This window comes from Macrosteles quadrilineatus, unplaced genomic scaffold, assembly GCF_028750875.1.
Source record: "Macrosteles quadrilineatus isolate MER2022 unplaced genomic scaffold, UCM_ALF_1.0 Scaffold_6__1_contigs__length_79288215, whole genome shotgun sequence".
Lineage (NCBI taxonomy): Eukaryota > Metazoa > Arthropoda > Insecta > Hemiptera > Cicadellidae > Macrosteles > Macrosteles quadrilineatus.
Genome location: NW_026542599.1, coordinates 5,952,004 through 5,972,512, shown reverse-complemented (window position 1 = coordinate 5,972,512; position 20,509 = coordinate 5,952,004). Strand labels below are relative to the sequence as shown.

The 20,509-nt window shown below is 34.0% G+C and overlaps 1 protein-coding gene and 1 long non-coding RNA gene across 2 annotated transcripts in view; one reads left to right on the top strand and one right to left on the bottom strand.

Annotated features, from left to right (window-relative positions):
• LOC128996552 (atrial natriuretic peptide receptor 1-like) overlaps positions 1-20,509 on the bottom strand; it is a 59,646-nt gene that overhangs the window by 9,063 nt on the left and 30,074 nt on the right. The window contains exons 4-15 of the mRNA XM_054421941.1: positions 19,100-19,174; positions 17,358-17,502; positions 16,194-16,313; positions 15,158-15,267; positions 12,949-13,137; positions 12,251-12,386; positions 10,288-10,418; positions 9,663-9,771; positions 8,706-8,790; positions 8,233-8,357; positions 6,754-6,854; positions 6,578-6,655 (exon numbers count right to left, since the gene is read on the bottom strand). Of these exons, the coding sequence (XP_054277916.1) occupies positions 6,578-6,655; positions 6,754-6,854; positions 8,233-8,357; positions 8,706-8,790; positions 9,663-9,771; positions 10,288-10,418; positions 12,251-12,386; positions 12,949-13,137; positions 15,158-15,267; positions 16,194-16,313; positions 17,358-17,502; positions 19,100-19,174 (1,404 nt within the window). The remainder of the gene's footprint in view (positions 1-6,577; positions 6,656-6,753; positions 6,855-8,232; positions 8,358-8,705; positions 8,791-9,662; positions 9,772-10,287; positions 10,419-12,250; positions 12,387-12,948; positions 13,138-15,157; positions 15,268-16,193; positions 16,314-17,357; positions 17,503-19,099; positions 19,175-20,509) is intronic.
• Positions 456-4,966, top strand: LOC128997078 (uncharacterized). Its single transcript, XR_008491092.1, has 3 exons — positions 456-551; positions 2,313-2,413; positions 4,852-4,966. It is a non-coding gene; the product is annotated as an uncharacterized LOC128997078 (long non-coding RNA).

Below are 20,509 nucleotides of genomic sequence, written 5' to 3'. Positions count from 1 at the left end.
AGATATCCTACTAAGGTACTATAAACTTGGTACTTTGCTGAACAAACTACATTTATACAATTTAATCGTTCTAGGGATCTTCAACATCTTCAAAACGATCATATTTCCCAGGTAACACGTAAGCTTACGGCAAGCCTTGTCAAAGGCTTGTCTGGAAAGGCCTTTTTATATCAACTTGTGCCAGACTTGTGGCACGCTTGTGAAGAAGGCTTACGGGGAACAGCTTGGGGCCAATTCGTGGAAGGTGTATCACGACAAGCAACGTAGTTGTAATTTTCATCCATCGCAGCGCTAGCGGCGCTAGTCAGTCTACTACACAACAACAAAACAACCGCCATTTTATTTGTGTTTGTTTGGCCGTCTGGCGTCTGCGCTTGTTCTTTCTTGTTTTCGGTTAAGTGTTTATTTTTCCTTAAGTTTTGAGTTTATATTTCGCGTTTAAATTTTTAAGTTTATAAAGTTTGTATACAGCTCTAAGTAAATTTATAAGTGCTTTTGGTTAATTAGTAGTTTTCCTCGGTGATAACTTTGAAACCTACTGCGATTTTCAGGTGAGTAGAATAACCTAGATTTAGCAGTAAGTTAATCAGTAATTTTAAATAAGTTAAAGCAGCCAACTTAACTTAAGTTTATAAGTTATTAATATAATGATTTAAGCATCAACCGTTTGATTTAGAGCCTGGGCCTAGTCTAGACATAACTCACAAAAGTCTTACCGGTACCTAGCTAAAAGGCCTGCCCTAGGCTATTTGATTTATGATTTATGTACATCAGATGTACATTTATCACATCTTATACCTTCTTAACTTTTTTAAAATCTGTTTTCACTTGATCACTTGAAAAATTGGCAGTCAATTTAGTGTTTGTTAAAAACTTTTCCAGGAAATGTTTTAATAATGATTCATTATTGGTAGCCCAATAAACCTGAGGGCTGATATAAATTTTAGGCCTACTTTATTTTTTTTTTAACTGCAGCACATTTTATTCTGTCACAAAGTGTCAAAACACCTAGTAATTTGCTATTGGGAATGTTCATGTTCATTTGTTATGTTAGGGTCCCATAATAACTTAAGCTACTTAGCTAATCTAACTCATGTGTTAATTAGCACCTCGACTGTAGGCTGCTAGCCTTGATAGACTCTACTAAGTCAATCAAAAGGACTAGGCTAAACATAGGCCTACCCTCCCTGGGTACTTACAGTTTCACATAGAGCCGTCTGCAATAAGTTTTTGGATGAGTAAGGATAAAAGTTAACTTAGGCCTAAGTTACTTATTATCAAAATGATGCGTATTCTTTTCTCGCACAATAGACTTTGCCCTCGTGGCAAGCTTAGCACTTTTCGGACGAAATAAGTAAATACAGTGGAACCTTGATAACAAGTAACAAGACCCTCGATAACAAGTCACCCTTGATAACAAGTCTCATTTTTAAATCCCCTAGAATTTATTTTACCCCTAATCACATGTTATTGCAAACCTCGATAATAAGACAACCTTGATAACAAGTCTTATTTTATAATCCCCTTGAGAGCCTTTTTATCAAGGTTCTCCTGTAATTCTTACTTAGCCTATAATTTTTTTCGGAACATTCCAAAAAATTTTCTAGCATCGAAACGCTTAAACGTCACTTTGCTTTAGATCAAGTTATGTAGGCCTAAAGATTATTGTCTCCCGCGGTCACATAAAAATCCTGAATACCCCCTACAGTAACGGAACATCATTATCGCCTTTCTCCATTTGTGGAAAATCTTGACATTAGGTAGGGCTACATATATTATAAAAATAGGCTATGTGCCGGAGCGAGCTTTTGTATACAGTTTGCTTGTTTGTAGATATATTATGTTGATCAAATTTAGCAACTTTATTTAGTCTATTTCACCTTAATATTAACATTTGCTCAAAAAAACATATTTTTGCATTCCCCATAGTAGAAAACCTAAGTACTAGCATAGACAAAAAGAATTAAATATAAAAAGACCGTCAGCTGTGCTGCAGTTACCATAGGTTCTGGCGCACACCGCTGGGAGCGCTATGCAGTTACGGCCTACGCACTACGTAACTACATGGCGCTCCCATCATTGTGTGCCAGAACCTATGGTAACCACTGCACGGCTGACAGTCTATATTTAATTCTTTTTGTCTATGTTACTAGTTAGATCTAACTTTATTCAAAATATGCTTTATGGAAATCTTTAAGCATAAATCCAGTTTAAGACGAATTGATAGTCTGCAGGTTTGCTGCTTCAGGTGTATTTTTGCTCTGGTACTTTACTCATTTTGTATGTTTAGTGCACCTTTTTCTGATTTATAGATGCTGTCAGGAGAAAACATTGAGAAACATCGGCTGAGAATATGAAGAAGGAACTCAATCAAGAAGTGGCTGCAGCAAGCCACACCCAGATTGATGAAGAGGTATTTTTTCCTATTTCAATTTACGGTACCGTACTTATTTCTTTGTGATAAGAAATTATTATGAGTAAAGGGCGTTTATAAAAAAAACTCCTCATTTACTAGCACCCGTCACCATAGCAACATTTTCCGTAAGGCATTGCAGCTCTAGATTTTTTCAAATTTTATGTGCCACAGTTTGCCAACAAATGCTGACCAAAAATTTACAATTGGTTGGTACAATGAGTTGAACTGTTATTAAAGAATTAACTTCATATTTCCAATCTGTTAAGATATGTATTTGAAAACCCCAAGAGTTCTATTGACACCCTGTATTTAGGTTGCCATTGGAAACTGTACAAAGTTCTTCTGTTAGTTTGGATATTGTACTTAGTAAAAATGCCATTTAGATTATTCTAACTCTATTAAAAACATTAGCCATACCTATAAAACATTAATAGAACCAGTTAAATTCAGGGTTTATTTAACCTTTTTACCTCACATTTGCCTGTCCACATGGGCCTCAGGTTTGTGCATGGAAAGTTTATTTCAGCACTAGTCTAGTCAATTAGATTTGAATTTCAGTTATATATTGAGTTAAGACCCCACTGAGTGTAAAAAAAAACCACATGTAGCCTATATGTAGAGTGGTATTGTATGCAACAATTGTTTTTTACCTTTAATGTCTCATTTCTTGCGAAATCGGCATCGTAGACTATCTTGAACGCGCGGCCAAGTCAGTTTACCGAGTAAGATAGAGTAGTGCGGCCGCGCAAAGCTCATTTCGGTGGCAAAATTCCAAGCTCACTATTCTCCATGACTGAGCATTTCGCTTCTTAGGCCCGGTTCACACGAGCAACTTATCTAGCTAACTAGGCTGTAACTAGGTAAGCCCGAATGGGTAGCGGACCAAAGGATACACCGGTTCACACGAGCGACATGTCAACGGACTAGGTCGTAGGTGTGTTGTAAATGAATGTGCATCGATAAACGATGTTTTTAATACATCGATGTTTTCAATACATCAATATTTTCGATACGTTGACATATTTCTGGAAATATTTGATGTTTTTGCGTCAATGGTAAGTGAATTTTTTTTTTTTACATTGATGTTTTAAACAATCATCGAATCATTTCAAAACTAAATTTGCATTGGAATCACCCAACAAACTATCATTTAAACTATTATAAAGTTTGGTTGAAAAAACATCATTGTTTAGAGTGTATAGGGTCAATATAAAATTATATTATAAACCTATTAATCGGTTACAAATTTATATTTAGTTTATTCCTATATTTGGACTTGTAATACTAATAATAGGCCTATAAACATAATTGTTCCAAAGAAACGGTTGTTGCTTCATTGATTCAATACAAATATCGATATCAATGTTACTCGGATCCATCACTGGCGACAATGAGAACAAAGGGAAGAATGCGAGCTGCAGCGTGACGACCGTGAACGCTCCCATAGGGGCCATCATACTGCTAAGCCGCTAGAGCGGGCGACTGGGTTGCTGCCATGAGTGACTTGGAAGCGGGGCCCGACAATAGTTTGGGACACCAAGCTCGAACGCGGCTCGCTAGTCGTCGCCCTACGCTTGTGTGAACGGTTCCATTTAATCCTGTAGTCCTCTACCCAGTCGGGCTTACCTAGTCACAGCCTAGTCAGCTAGATAAGTCGCTTGTGTGAACCGGGCCTAAAATGGTAGTATTCATTAGTCTTAGACCGTCTCTAATATTAACATCACCCATTCCTGTCTCAAATTTCCCAGTCATCTGTTTTATTAGTTAATGATACTAGATCTAGTATAAATTAATGATATTCTATTTTTTTCTATATTTTAATATCATCAGCTGATTGGTTAATTATTTATTGTTTTCTGTTGTGAGTCAGTTGTCCAATTTATTGTTTTGTTTTAGCGTTTGTACTTTTTACAATGTTCAAATATATTTCTAAAACGTTTAAAATTTATTGAATTTTTACTTGAACTCCTTTAAAAAGTCAAATATAGGTACTTTTAAAATGTTTTGAAGCTAACCCCTGAAAGCTATAACATCTAATAAAGGTTTAAACCTATAGTACCGGTATGAAATTTTTCAAGTGTCATGGAAAAAGGTATAGTGATATAGACTTTATAAACTGTAAAAAGCCTCTATTTTCTCATTTCAGTCCGACCAAAATTAAATTTATTTGGAAACCTAAGTAAAGATTTATTAAATTTGGAACACCATGCCCATAGTTGTTTTGCAAATAATTGGCTCACACACAAAGCAATATTTGAAACATTTATCTCATCATAGGAATAATAAATATTTTCAGATCTAAAGGAAATTATAATCCATAAATTTGGCAAAGTCACATAATTTATTGAGGGAATACATGTATGGCAACTTAAAAAAATACTACAAAACATCAATTTTATTGAGACAACAAAATATTTTTAATTTCTGTTTTTCAGGTCTAACAGACAGCAAGCAACACCCGCTGCTGAAGAGTGTTCTGATGACTGAATACTGTACGAATTGTAATTTAAACCTGTGTAAATATTTTCAGAATATAAAATGTTAAGTGCACTTTTACTTTGTTTGATTTCCATTGTCAAAACTTCTCTGATTAAGATAATTTCTCAATTAGTTTGAAATCAACTGTAGGTATAGGAATAAATTTGTTTCATTTTTTGTCATTACAGCTTAGTAAAGCTATGTAACTAATACAGTACTGTGTTAGGTCTATTATATGGAGTCAATTTAAATTCAACCGAGGAGTTAGCTCTGTTTAGCATTTCCTCTAATAACATTCAAGTTTTTCTATTAGAGGCATTTATATTAAATTTGCTTTGAGTAAAAATTAAACTATACTGATTTAGTTCTGAAAGCTGTATTTAGGGCACATTAGACTTCTGATAACAAGTCTGATATTGCCCTACTTTACCTTACAAAGCTATCTTACGGTTAGTTTGTAGGCATTTGACAAAAATAATTTTTAAGTAAAATACCTTTTTGAAACCCGTAGCCTACATTTCTTAAAATGATTGTATTCTACCATGAAATGAACAGTTGTCATAAAACATATTTATTTTTTGCTCAGTGCTTTATTTTGGCTTTTAGTTAGCAATTAGTTACTTTTATTTTCAAACAGGATCCAACACATTTATCTCTAATTAGCCTACAGTCCCAAGTCTATTTTTAAAACCTATCATTCTCTATCTGGCAAAGTAAAAAGTTTTGTTGGCCAAACAAAATTTAATTTATTTTACATACATTACTATGAAACATAAACATAATGTGCTTCATTTTTATCTGAGCTATATTTTCAATGATTTATTAATTTGTTTTATGGAACAAAATATATCTGTTACAGTTTCTAAGTTCTAATAAAAGGCCTGTGATAAGTTTAAACAGAAGGCCTGTGACAAGTTTGAACAGAAGGTTTGTGTCAAGTTTAAACATAAGGTGTGTGGCTAGTTTAACCAGAAGGCATGTGGCAAGTTTAATCAGAAGGCCTTTGACAAGTTTGTATAGAAGGCCTGTGACAGGTTTAATCAGAAGGCCTGTGGCAAGCTTGTCTGATGGGAACTAGGAGGTTTGCTACAAGCTTGCCCCAAGTGTACAAGCTTGCCGTTATACACTTGTAGCAAGTTTAAAGGTTTGACAAAAAAGGTTTGTGACAAACCTTTCTCAAGCTTTTTTTGTTACCTGGGTTAAATTCAATATATGAGATCGGTCAATATCTCAATTCTGGCTATTTATAGGCATGCACTGGATAAAATACTCCCTGGTGTAAATTAACGTCCACACTTAAGTACTACCACTATCCCCATCCTGATAATTAGACAAATTCATTAATTACAAGGCAAAAATGTGGTACGGATTCCAAAACTGTAGGTCCCTTAGTTGCCAAAATACTGTATGGGCTAGTAATTAACAGCTGTACCTAAGGAATATGTTGGCCTTAGTCACTAACTAGACTACAAGATAGCGCATGTCATACTACACTCATCTCCATTTAGACTTGGCTTAAAATACCTACAATCGTATGGTCGCCATTCCAAAGTAAAGAATTTTTAGTAAAGTATTCACAATTAACCACTTTATTTTTCATGCATATCTTTTTAGTACTGTATTTTCTCAATGACATCCCTCCTCAATCACTCCCAAATAGTTGTGAGAAGCTTTTATCCTGACCTGTTTTATCTCCCAGAGCAGTTTCTTGTTGATATCCACTTTCTTCTTGATCACTTTCTTGATTGCCACCCTCGACCCCTAGAACAACACCAGACAGATGAGCTGATACCGACCATTACACCATTCTACGGGGCTTTGCTACTGACCGACTCTCCGCCGGGAACCCTTCCACTCACCTTATATATTCCTATGGTGGTGAACACTTGGGTCAACAAGAGAGAGGAACTTGACTCTATGGAGCTGCGACGAACTGTCAGTCGGTCGTGGAGTCCGTTCACTCCGTTCTCATACATCTGTAGCGGAACGAATAGTTGTCAGTTGATAGTTTGAAAGTATGACTAAAGAGTTATGTTACGAATACCCCTATTCCCAATTTAGATGAATACACAGCTGGGTTTGTTTCTAAGTATATAGGTGTAGAATAAAGTGAGATGTGTAGCTTTGTTTTGTATACCATCTGTTTCATCATTCAGGATCATAAAAGCCAATGATCAAGGAAAACTGGGTCCTGTTCTGAACAAACAGGTTTAATTTAAAAATGTAGTTTTAGTAATTTCCTTCAAATATTCCTAAGTAATTAACAAGAAAAGATATTTTCTCCTTGTGTTATAATATTTTATTACTGCGAGTTGACGATTAAAAATATGACATTTATACATCATTACTATAATATACCTCAAGGATCGATTTTAAGTCTCAGTGGGGTGGGTGAAATCTACAATTTGGATTTATAAATTTAAAATGTAATATTAGTCTTTGTTTTAAATATGTCTCAATAATAAATAATACATTTTATTGTTTTATTTTTTCCATCAACCTGAATCTCATGACAGTTACATTATAATATTTTCTATACTGCAATGGTGTACTTTATACTTCATAGGGGTTGCTGATGTAAAATAACAATTTAATATTGCTGCTTACATTTTACCATAGCCTCTTCTAGTACAAGGCCGCGGCGAGACAAAAGTGGCTACACCGCTGTCCCGTCAAACTGAAACAGCTGTTGCACTACTTTATAGGAAATGTTTATGTTTACACTTTTTTTATATCTGTTATTGCCATGGAAATATCCCACAAACTAGACGTTGTGATGTTGCCACACACACCAACACCGCAGCCTTGATGTTAGAGGAGGCTATGATTATACTGTACATCCCTTTAGGAGCAATTTTAAAAACCTATCCAAAGATAGATAACGACGTGATACTTGTGTACATGAATGGTTTCTAATTATTGAACATACATGAATGAACATTGTGAATAACTGTGTGACCCAGAAGTGCTGTTTATTCAAAACTATTAAAACTTTAGGTGGTGTCATTGTAAAACTTTAGTCTTTAGTCGGAAAAGTTAAACCTATATTATATTGGTAGATTTTTTACAAGCGAATTTAATTTTACTTTAAGCAAACTGAGCCTATAGTCAATATGAATTTAAATATCAAGTACTTCACTGTATTGACACCTCTCTCAATTTCTCATTGGATTTTCAAACAAGCAATAAAAAAAAATATCCTTTCAAAATTATTTTATCCAAAAAGTCATAATTCAAATCGTAAAAAATCAGGGTGTGAAGCAAAACACAAAAATCTTTCTCAGAAATTTATTAGAGGAACTCGGTTGAGCTAAATCTACTAGTAACTATAGGCCTACGCTCCTCAGCGGTGGTTCGCTGCAGAGCGAGACGAGAAGAGAACGGCTTGCCAATCTCCAGTAGAACCTCCTCAGGACGAACACGCCAAGACATGTTGTTGAGATCTGCAGCCAGCCGCATGTGTCTGACAGCCAATCAGAATTATATTTTATTAATTAGTGTTACATTTACTACTTCTGTATATTACATGTATACTTAAAATAGAAAATACACAGAAAAACATTTTTTTTTTATTGTAAAAAAATTCTATGTGTAATGATGTGAGTAGTTAAGTAGGTATTTTAATCATAAATTCTTGTCAATAATGACACGCTAAAACTGGAAAATATTTAATTTATAAACGTATTCATTTATGTAAATTACTACCTATTAAAAATATTTTAATATTAGTTTAAGTACAAAAAATTAAAGCGCACGAATAATACAATTAGAAAATATTTTTACAACGAAAATAAATGTTAGAGTTACTTACTTGTTGGCAAAGAATGCTAACATGAATATGAATCCGAGAAAGATGCTGAAAGCGGCCATCCCATACAGGAAAATCGTGTGATGTTCTGAAAACAAATTACTTTATTTATAATAATCATCTCCATTTATACTTGGCTTAAAATACCTACATTCGTATGGTAACCGTTTCAGAATAAGGTATTATAATTATAATACATATTCTTGTCACATTTCGTTTTGTTTACAACATTAGATTAATATGTTAACTAATGGAACATAAGTTATTGTTGTTTTGTGGTTTTAAAGGAGTGACAATTGTAAAAATCATTAGAGACTAAGAGGTAAGGTTAAGATAAACAATCGTTCGAGGTAAGATTTTATATTTTTTAGTTTATACTTACTCTAGCTAACTCAAATATTTGTCAAAAAAGGTTAAAATATAAAAATCAACTTTTGATTTTAAGTTATTTAGTTTCAAAAACTAAATATATTGTCAACACCTTTTATGGCCTAAATACCATACTTCCATAGTATGGTTTATGTATTCGTATTAACTATCTTGATTTCTTTGTAATTTCTGTGTATCATCGTCTCCAATGTGGTGTTGAATGGAATTATTCACCAAAGTATGTATATGCTGCGGACATTGACAATGTTGCACAAAGAACGAAAGTAGCACGCACTTTATTTGGATAAATTTAGACTTTTAAGATCGCCTATTTCGTCATAAACCAAGTCAAGTTATTGAAATGTTTTGTTTCAAAGTAGTCGCACGAATCTCAGTTTTCAAGACATTACTGGGAAGTTTAACTGGCAAGAAAATACGAAGCAACTTTTCAGATGCCTTGCGGCATTCCATATTTGGGACAAACTAAAATCCATTCAATTGAATAGCTCAGTAATATCGCCAGTACAGTGACGTGGCTGTAACTAATCCTCCTGAAGACAAGGACTAGATATGTGAAATTGTTGTATTTACCATTGCTTTCATGGCAGATGGGGTCGTTTCCCATGAAGCCGCACCGGGGTATATCAGCAGGAGGTCCTTCCTTGCCTCCAGGCCAGTGAATTCTCTTGTTGGCTACTGGCTGTACATACAAGTATAAGTTTAACTTGTTTTAGTGTACACTATTCTCTTGTATAATTCTAAGAGTCATTCATAACTAAAATTGGAACATTTTCCCTAAAACCGATCACTCCTACAACAATATTATGATTGAAAAGTGTGCCCCAAGAAAATGGAGCCCGTATCTATTGTTTCATTTACAACATCAAAAGAAATATACATTTTTCTACAGTTCTCATACCTTGTAAATATTTACCTAGACTTTCATTCATAATAACCGTTTTAATATAGAATGATAGTTGTAAAATATATCTAACGAGTTGTTTGTACAATATTGTTCTCTAACAAAGTCATACACTATTTAAATTCGTCCAATCTTTTAAAACATTTTAGTTGCTCTACATTAATTGCAAATGTTCACCCACAAAACAGTTATATAATATCCGAAATCAATGAAGCTCAACAAAATGTTAGTACATGTTAACTTTGACAAATGTACGAGGATAATGTAGACCTTTATTGTAATTATGTATTTCACCTGGTATGTCCGGTTCACCCCATAGTAATGAGCCACCACTTCAAACTTCCCTGTGATTGGATCCAAGTCCAGCACCGAGTAGTCAGCGTCCCTCTCACCATTCTCGTCTATCCTTACATGACCAGTAATGCCTGTGGACAAACCGTTTATTTAGCAACATACTAACCATACAATACAATTGTTTATTGCATTATAACTGCAAGCTACGTATGCTAAAAGTACCCTTTGTCCGGCTTAAGTTAGTTCCACTAATGTAAGTTGTGTTTGTCTATTAAGTGGCTCGGTTATTTACTTTTTGTTGGTTCGAAACTGGACCCAGCCCTCCTGGATCATTTGGCATTTTAATAATTAAAATGAATTTGAATAAAAAACTAGCTGATAGTGGCAAAGCTATCACATCCATACAAAACTTACCCTTCACTTATCACATCAAAATACACATTCTGAAGTACTGATGTCGGGTGTCTAATCTAGGGAAATGCTCTTACATTCAGTGGTTTTATCTAGGTGCATAAAACAAATAAAAAATATCATCTGCTTAAATATTGTTTTTCCTGTGTAAAATGTGTGTGGTTAGATGTCTAAGCTGTCTAATAACATTTTTAAAAGATTAAAGTTAAACTTTATGGTGCGCGTTAGGATTTTCCCCTGTCAAAAATATTACATTTTCACGAGTACGGTATTCAACCAACCCAATTCATGTCTAGGTTTATTATTATTTCTTACTTTTATTATCATTCAATAATAATTACGGATTACCTAAAATAGATGGAATATTTCGTTTCCCTTGGTCTGGTAAATATTGGTTTTATCTAAAAATAATTCAAAATGTCAATTAATTACAATATAGTACAAAATAATTCGTTCTCTCATTTTCCTTTTGCGTGTAAACATTTTATAAAGCCTATGTTTATTTATATTCATGTGAATTTGGTTTTATTGGTGTTGAATGCGTAGTACAAAATTGTATGTTCAATGATACATTGAGAATGTTAGATAGTGTTAACATATAAGAGGGAAAAGAATGAATTTTTATATCACGTAACTAGAATTTTTTTAAATTATTTTTTTACTTATCACAAAATATTTTAACAATTGTATTTTTACCGTATGATTTAACCAAATGAAATCAACGGAGATTGTAAACTATGCAAATGCCAATCGAGGGAAATACAAAGCAATACTAAATATTCATGTCAGAAATGTAAAGTAGATGTATAGTCTCTAGAGGCTTGTACATAAGCTATTTGGTTAATTACCTAAAACCTCAACTAACCTGCCAATAACATTCTTTGTAGTAATTAGTTTCTGTCTATCGTATTTGCGTACAACAGACTTAATTTCAATCAGTCCCCTACCAGTTTACTGATTAATGATTTGATTTGTGCCCGAGAGTTGCGTCATACCTTGATGATAGGTGGTTAATTTGTATGGGAAACTACAAATGAACCTACTTATTGAAAATATTCTCATACAATATCGTTTAATAATAAAAGAAAGTTTGTTACAAACGAAACAGCAATACCATGTGAACACAGCCTACAAACACTTCACTATCACGACTAAGCTAAAACTATTTTTTCTTCACATTACAATGGACATGGAATTTGGTAAACCGCTGCAGATTACCCGCTACAGTTGATTTTAAAAACCCATCGTCTTAAAACCTTTTATGCTTTCATAAAGCCTAGAACACCTGTTAATCTGTTTCCTGTAATCTTTTTTATGTACAAAATTACACTAAAGGAGGTTTAAAACTCAACGTCCTTTGGTACAAAGGTAGTAATTTCAGCAGTAGGGCCTACACTGTTTTAAAAATTGAAAAAAACCATTTAATCAACAACACGGTTGTTTCCCTAAAACACGAACATTTATTCTACTGTTAGATCCAGCTCTGATCTAGAAATAAAATCTCTCTTTGAATTAAAATGTTTTTAAAAACCTTTTGGAGGCAAAAACTGACCGTGAAAGGTTCTTCCCCACATCTGCGCAGTGATCGCGCGACCGTCCCTGATGTCGATTCCTTTAGTCAGAGTTTCATTCAGTGCCATCCCGAGCAGATACACACCGTCGTAGAAAGCTCCGACGAAGAAATTTACCTGTCAAACAAAAGTGATTAACACAATTTTCTCATTTTTACCATTGATTTCATACATTGGCAGTAAAATTCTTATCACGTGAAATCAGAAGCCAGATTTGATTTGTCACTGATCGGAGTCAGTACAATAGGTTTCTCTCGTTCAAGGTTATTTCTTTAAATACCTCATGACCATATGCAAAAATGAAGATTTATTCTTCCTTTTAGCATTATTTAAGAAAGAAAATAAGTGGAGAATTGTGACTCAATAATTAAAAAACGCGATAAAGTTTGACAGTATTTTTTTATTAGCTCTTCCTAAAATATTAGTTCGTTTTTCAAAGTTATAGGGTAAAATTTAATATTTACATTAAAGCAAAGAAGGATAAGAGTGAAATTTAACTTACTTTAAACTGGCATTTTTAACATACCAATGTAAGAATATTGTATTTTTACAAAAGTAAGAGCTTGAAGAAAGATCATTGAATAGAATGTTGTATGTTTTAATATTCCATACAAATATTTCAACATTCGCTCGTTTAATGTTAGCGTTACAACACAAAATCCATCATTATTACTTTTACCTCTTCACCTTCTGAAAATGTGTAGTTGTAGTGTAGCTTGGCACGCTGACGCACATTCTCTGCAAACTTGCTGAAGTCTTTGCTGGTCGGCTCAAGCAGGGACACTCGTAGAAGAGCCTCGTAGGCTTTCCGAGCTATTGAGTCATTCTTGTCATGAGCCTCCCAGTCGTGGTCGCCCCAGTACGAACCCTACGGAGAAATGACTCAGCAAACTGAATAGCTTCATGACTCAATTAACAGTTAGCTTGTGAAAAAGCCTGTGTGAACTGATCAGTGATAAAATAGTTGTGTTCAACACTAGGAGCGAAAGTGGCTCTTTACACTTTCGCTCCGTGTGATGAACAACTATGTTCATCAAACTGTGGAAATAACATTCTAATCTTTAAAAAATTACAGCTCATAATTTGAGGTTATACAAAGTCATAAATGTTTACAAACATAACTTTAAAAATATCATGTGATAGCAGCGTTTTCATAATGCACTGAAAAGTTTGAGGTTAGCGAACCGAAAAATTTGGCCATATGTTTTTCTCTTAATTAAAGTTACCCCAAAAACAGGATTACTAGAAAAATACCGGTATGGGTCATAAACATAACAGATGACGTTTTTGGCCCGAATCCTATACTAATAGCATTGAACATATGTTTTGGCAGTTCCATTTAAGCAATGTTAAACAATGTTTATTTTCGGGGCAAAAACGTCATTTGTTTATGTTTATGATCCATACCGGTATTTTTCTAGTAATCGTGCCCAAAAAATTATCAATTAATTTTCGGACGATTTAGAGAACTAAAAACGGCTGTTTTCTGGACAGTGTGATGGAATAGTAGTTATCGTCATTATGAGTGAAAGTGGCTCTTTTTGGTACCGAATCATGTTATAGAAGCGAGGCGCAGCCGAGCTTAGAAATACGATTAAGTACCAAAAAGACACGAATCCTAGAGAAATACCGGTATGGATTATAAACATAAACAAATTACGTTGTTGGCCCAAATCCTATACTAATAGCATTAACATATGTTTTTTTGCAGTTCCATTTAAGCAATGTTAAATATTGTTAATTTTCGGGCCAAAAATGTCATTTGTTTATGTTTATGATCCATAACGGGTCTTTTCTAGTATTTGTACAAAAAGATACTTTCGCTCCGTGTGCTGAGCAACTATTTTCACCATACTGTGGAAATAATCTTCTAATCGTTACAAATTAAGGTCACATAATCTTTGGTTATACAAAGTCATCATCAATGTTTACATTCTGTTGTTTAAAACATAACTTAAAATATCATGTCATTTGCAGCGTGTTTATAATTGTATGATGTGTCATAATCAAATTTTGAAGTTGAAATTTACCATTTCTTTCTGTTCCCTATTTGAAGTTAACCGAAAACAATTATTTTGCGGACGATTTATAGAACTAAAAACGGCTGTTTTCTGCACAGTATAGTGAAAATCACTTTTGAACTTTGTCTTAGACTAAGATGTAAGTTCTCTAGCATACATTTAAACTGTGGAAGTGTTAATTTCTGTTTATTCATTTTAACTTCAAAGTATTGATGCGGTATGTTTGAGCTCATAGATCTAGAACACACTGTGTGTGTAAGTCATAATGATTATGCAGCTTTTACATGAACTAAAACTCTAAAAACATAATAGTGTAGTAATGAAAATGACTCAGTTAACTGAATTATTGTGATTAAAGCTATGCTTTTCCTCAAATAAAATGATATAACATTTAATACAATTTACAAGCGGTTCTCCAAATATTTGTTACCTGTAAATTGTGAGATGTGCATAAAGCAAGGAAAAGTCCTTTCAAGCGAATGTTTGGCATAAAGATAAAAATATTTGTTACTATAAATCTAAACCTGATAAAGAATTTTAACCGTTAAGATCAATAAAAACATTATTGCCATTTAACGGGAGTGCAATGGCAGTTTAAATGAACACTCATCTCAGTGGTAGTTGTGGACTCGTGATCTGAATGATGTCCCAGCCATTCTCTGGCAAAACATTATAGGATCGTCCAAGTTTCATGAATTGTTCGGAAATTTGTTCAAAGATTTGGGGTTTTATTTAATCATATATAAAATCAGCTTTACTAGATATTTTTCCTGACATTTCCCTCTCGCAGTTCTCATAATTGTATATGTAAAGTGCCTGTGTGTATGTTCTACGCAACATAAGCAGTGAATGGTTACTGACAGATACCTGGACGATTTCTACATCCAGAAAGGTCCAGTCGCCACGAGTCATGCCTAGGTTATGGGCGGCGATCATGCAGCGTCGCACTAGCAACCCCCGCACACTCAAGATCACCACTGGAACATGAGTACAAACAATTAGGAATTAACATGAGATTTATCTGCAACAAACAGTGTCCAAACAAATTTCATCACCTAAAGTGACTCGTTTCGACCCGAGGTCAAGTTTTACTATCAAGGCGAAGCCGAGGTCGGAAAATGAGCGAGAGTTGAAAGGACACTTTTTGCCCGTGTGATGAACTACATTTTTCGTCATATTGCAGCATTATTTGAAAGAACTGTGTTACACAAATGGATATTTTTCTTTAAAGTAACCTCTGAAAACTACTTCTAACTTGTTTTCAATTTAATTCGCTAATGGAAACAAGCAGATGTTTAGTGCAATCGTTTCGTCTATTACGATTTTGTTAGTGTACAGTATATTATCGATGTGTCAAACTGTTTACAATAAGGCAACAATAATTGTTACAAACTACAATCGATTAAGCAATCGATACATACTTTCGAGCATATTACAGTTGACAACAGCTAATTTTTACTCCATAGGGGCTAAAAACGATTAATTCTTATGCTACTTTAGACCTGCAACGCATGCATTAAAAACGGCAGTTTTGCTGCAGTATGACGAAAATGTTAAATGAAACTCTCAGTATATTTTAAGACAGGGGAGAATGTAGAGTGAAGGTAGAATGGAGAGGATTTGTAACTGTGTTACTAATTAAGACCAGCAGCTTCTTTAGCCAGGACCATTTATTAAACGTAATGATCAAGGGGCTGGATTTCAATTATCAAAACGCTACTGGTTTATTTTTCAAAATTAAACCGGCAACCATCTATGCTAACTACTGACCCCTTTAACCACGCAAATATACGTATGTTTACGTAGTGTTAGTGACTACGCGATCACTATAATATTCAGCTACTAAGCTATTGACGATAAAGAACTATTCAATGAAACTGTTGGTCAAATAAGAACTTCTTACCTCTAGCATACATGCTTGCATCTTTCAAGTACTCCTCACAGTTCTCTTCCTCGTTCCCATCCAACTCCCGTACAAAACTCAACGTCCCCGCTTTGCGCAGTCCTATTTCTAAGTGCTTTCCTGAAACAACACTTTGTCAATAGGTGATACGAAAGGTATTTGAACAAAAATAATTCCGTATGATATAGAATCAGATCAAGTTTTAGAATGATGTCAAAATGAGATGCCATCCAAAAACAAAATTGTCAAGTTAAGTTGTCCATCTGTTTGTATGCTCTTACTTAAATCCAACAGTATATTGGTCCTGATTGGGAATAAAGAATAATGAAGAATCAAACAGCTTTATTTATCATTATTATCATTACTGTTACTTAGAGTCACAATGCTTTAACAGTACATGTACTTTAACAGTTTAACATAATGAGTGAAGGTCGACTTAATAATGAAGTGTGATGTCTTATGTAACCTTGTCCCTGCCTAAGGCAAGTTTTTTTCAGCCGTGTCCTTAAAGGGTTTGATCATTAAAAGCCTAAAGATAAAATATAGATGGGTCTAGTTTAAAATAACTCAGCTAATTTCTAACGACTAACTTAGCTTATTTTCTATTATTTTTTGGTCTGTTGTTTATTTAAAACGATATTTGCAGGATGAAGCTGAAAAGATATAATGGCGAGTCTCTCACAAACTATGTGTAGTTTAAGTGTATATTATGATGCTGTGTAATTTTATGTAAGACTGTAATTATTGTAGAATTTAAATAAATAACATAAAATACACCCAAGAACTTCAGATTCCTTTTTAACTGTTCTTGGTAAAAAATATTTTACGGATTCAGCCAACAATTTTGCAAAATTTAACTAATAAAAATAGGAATTAGGCTGATAACCTAAACTAGAGCGCTGCTTAGAAGAGATTTACACTGAACGTAAGGTTATCGTTGCTTCGAGGTAAAACTAAGTCATATTACATGTAACATAATTTGATGTTTCGCCCTTGTTGTAGATATGTATTTTCAGTGCAGCTAAACTTTCGAAGATAAATAACTGCTCTAAAGATGGCAATTTGTAACAAGTTTAATTCACTTGTACCATTAGATGGTTTTATAGCAAATACCACGATGTGTAGATGAGTGTTAGTGTTCAACCTTAGGGAGTTTGGTCTTACCAACGGTGAGTGAGAAGAGATCAGATCTGTCCAGCAGGAGGACGACATGGTTCCAGCCAAACTGCTTGAATATACTGGAGAACACCAGCTTCAGACGGCATTGGCAGTAGGACATGCGGGTCAGTGTGTCCTCCTTCACTACAATCTAAACAGAGGCTAATGTAACATGTTATATTGAACACATTCCTATTACAATTTTACAGATAATCAATATATCTGAAACGACGAGCAAAGTTAGAGTAACCACGACATTGCGTTGTGGTCGGACCGTAATTGGTTTCACACCTCGAATATATTAAACTGCGAGGTGGTTTGGTTAAATTAAATACCGTATAAGTCTCCGTTGTAAAGTTTGGTGTGGAGAAAACATAGTTAAACTTCACAGTATGGTTTTATAAAGTTAAAAACACGTCTATTTTCAAAGAGATTATCTCTAATATTATAAGTAAATCAGCTGATTGCTCAATGCAAATCTAATGGAAATTATAAACTACAAGTTACAGCTTGTAACTTGCAGTTTATTATGAAACGGGTCCGGCCAACTTTTTTATATCTTTGGAAAAACATGTTTTTGTGCAAATACAAATAGACCACAACGATATAAAGCAATTTCAGAATAATTTAATGAATAAGCAAGATATACAATTTCCTTCAATTGAACTTTTTTTGCCAAAAAAATCCATCAACATAGAATGACTCCACAGGTCCCCTCGTATGTACTTAATTGTGTACACCAAAAAGCTTATTTTACTATATAGATAACCCATATAAACTTAATTGCTTTTACAGCATCATTACCCATTTATATGTACAGCAATATGGTTATGAATAGGTTTTACTACGTGTCTTGAGACATAACAAATTTCCAGTTCATACAATATTTACTGTACCAAACAGCTGTGAAGAGACCAATCAACACAAATGTGGCTCGGCCGGCTTTATGACGTCATTTGTAGTGGACATCAACCTTTATAACTAGAGATTGAATTTATCTGAAATAACAACGTAACCAACTCTGATTCTTTCTTGCTTGGGCCTATTTTAGATCTCTATAACTAATAAAATGTACTATCAGTCAATGCTGCTAAAGTGGCTAAAACCTACTGAAATAATTTTAAAAACACAATGATTTTTAATTAATAGGAATGAAATAATATTGCAAATGAACCATTATATAAATTATTGTACTAAAATATGGATAAGAGATGTCTGCCTTTAGATGAGGCAAAACAATATGTTTGTTACAATAGTTTCAAAGAATAAACGTTTATATCCCGTTGTACCTGATTGCGTAGCACTCACTGGTAAAACTGTAAGTCTTCTTAAATTCATTTTTTAAACAGTTTATTGTATAGTGTTCAAATTATTAAATGTATTTGGAAAAAAAACTAATAACCTAACTGAAATAAATTAAATTCTTTAAATGGTTTTATGATAAAGCTAATACTTTTAGGCCGTACTTCCGTATTATTATAACATTAAACTTCTGACTACTTTCCAATACGAAACTTTTGATCAGCTAAACATTCTGACCTGAAGATATTCTCCATTTCCCGTGTCAAGAACATAGAACTGTCTGGAATTATCTGTATAAAACCCGTCATGAATTTTTAAAATATATCGATCATTAGGTTCCTTAATTGTGCCACTAAACATATTTCAAATAATATGAAACTGCAAGTCGTAAAACTATAACTATACTACAACTCTTAACCACTAGTACTAATACATAGATAACTTACGGAAGTGCCGTTACGGAGTTTATGTAAGCGACCAAGTATTCCAGAAGTGACAGAAAGTGTGCCTTCCGAGGGAGGCTGCATGTGCAGAAAATCCAACAATCATACCTGGCTGAAAACAATCTTTTTAAATAGTTCTTTTTACAATCTTGACTCAATACACCTCTAAACATGAATGTTTGAACAAGCTATTTGAGAGCAAGTAGAGGCACCTTGGTACCGCGAAACATACTGCTCAAGCACCTGTCTGTCTGTCTGAAGAGAAGGCGGATATATCCGCCACCCGTCCTTTATCGCCAAAGACTTAGGCGGATATATCCGTCACCTGTCCTTTATCGCCAAAGACTTAGGCGGATATATCCGTCACCTGTCCTTTATCGCCAAAGACTCAGGCGGATATATCCGTCACCCGTCCTTTATCGCCAAAGACTTGGGCGGATATATCCGTCACCTGTCCTGTATCGCCAATTAGGCGGATATATCCGTCACCCGTCCGTAAAGGGTTAATAGGCTTCCTTAGCCAAATGACTGTCGAATCTTGGTACTGTAATCGGGGATGGCCGCAAACGTTGATTTGGTGAAACTATTGACCGTTGCAGCATTCATCTTCGGGATAAGCTTTTCTATAATGCTAATCTAATTCAACTGGAGAAAGAGTCCAGAAGATAGATTGTTGAAAAGTATCAAAAACATCGGCAAGTTTTTTACAGTTCAACGACCTGGTCAAGTCCTAAAGACCAAGATTTGACACTCACCAACGGTACTGTATAATTTACGATATTGTGGTATATTATGGGAATTGTACATGTTTACTTAAAATATTGTGTAAAATATTGTTAAAGTTAGTACTTTGGAGAATAAGATTAAGAAATCCAAGAGGTTAGGCTTACAAAGATGTATCGTTTTCCATATTAGTCAGTCTTAAACTAATTATTGTGTTTATTAATTATTCAACGTAAAAACTAGATATTGCATAGAAACTCATATAAATGTCCTTGTACTAAAAATTTGGCTGCCGACGAAGTTTAAATTTTAAAATCAATAGTAGGGAAAATAAAAATAAAAAACTTCGTGAAACATCAGGAAATAATTAATTAGGAGCAGGTAAAATTTATGAACGCGTTTTCAAATAAAAAAGTCACCATTAGCAGCTGATGTTGAGCTGTTAACTAATCAATTAATCTAGCCTTTCAATTGCATCAATATAGAAGCTGATTTCCAATAAAAGATTAAATTTTTAGGAATTTTGGTACTGTATATGTAACAGTAACAGTGTTGTTTTTATCAATATTTGTATTGCTATAATTTTATAGTTAGGAGAAATGTTCTAGGTTATACATGTTCTATATAAAAGACGTATAAAATATTCTCGTATTATTTACGAGAAAATTTACCCCTCAGATAGTCAAATTT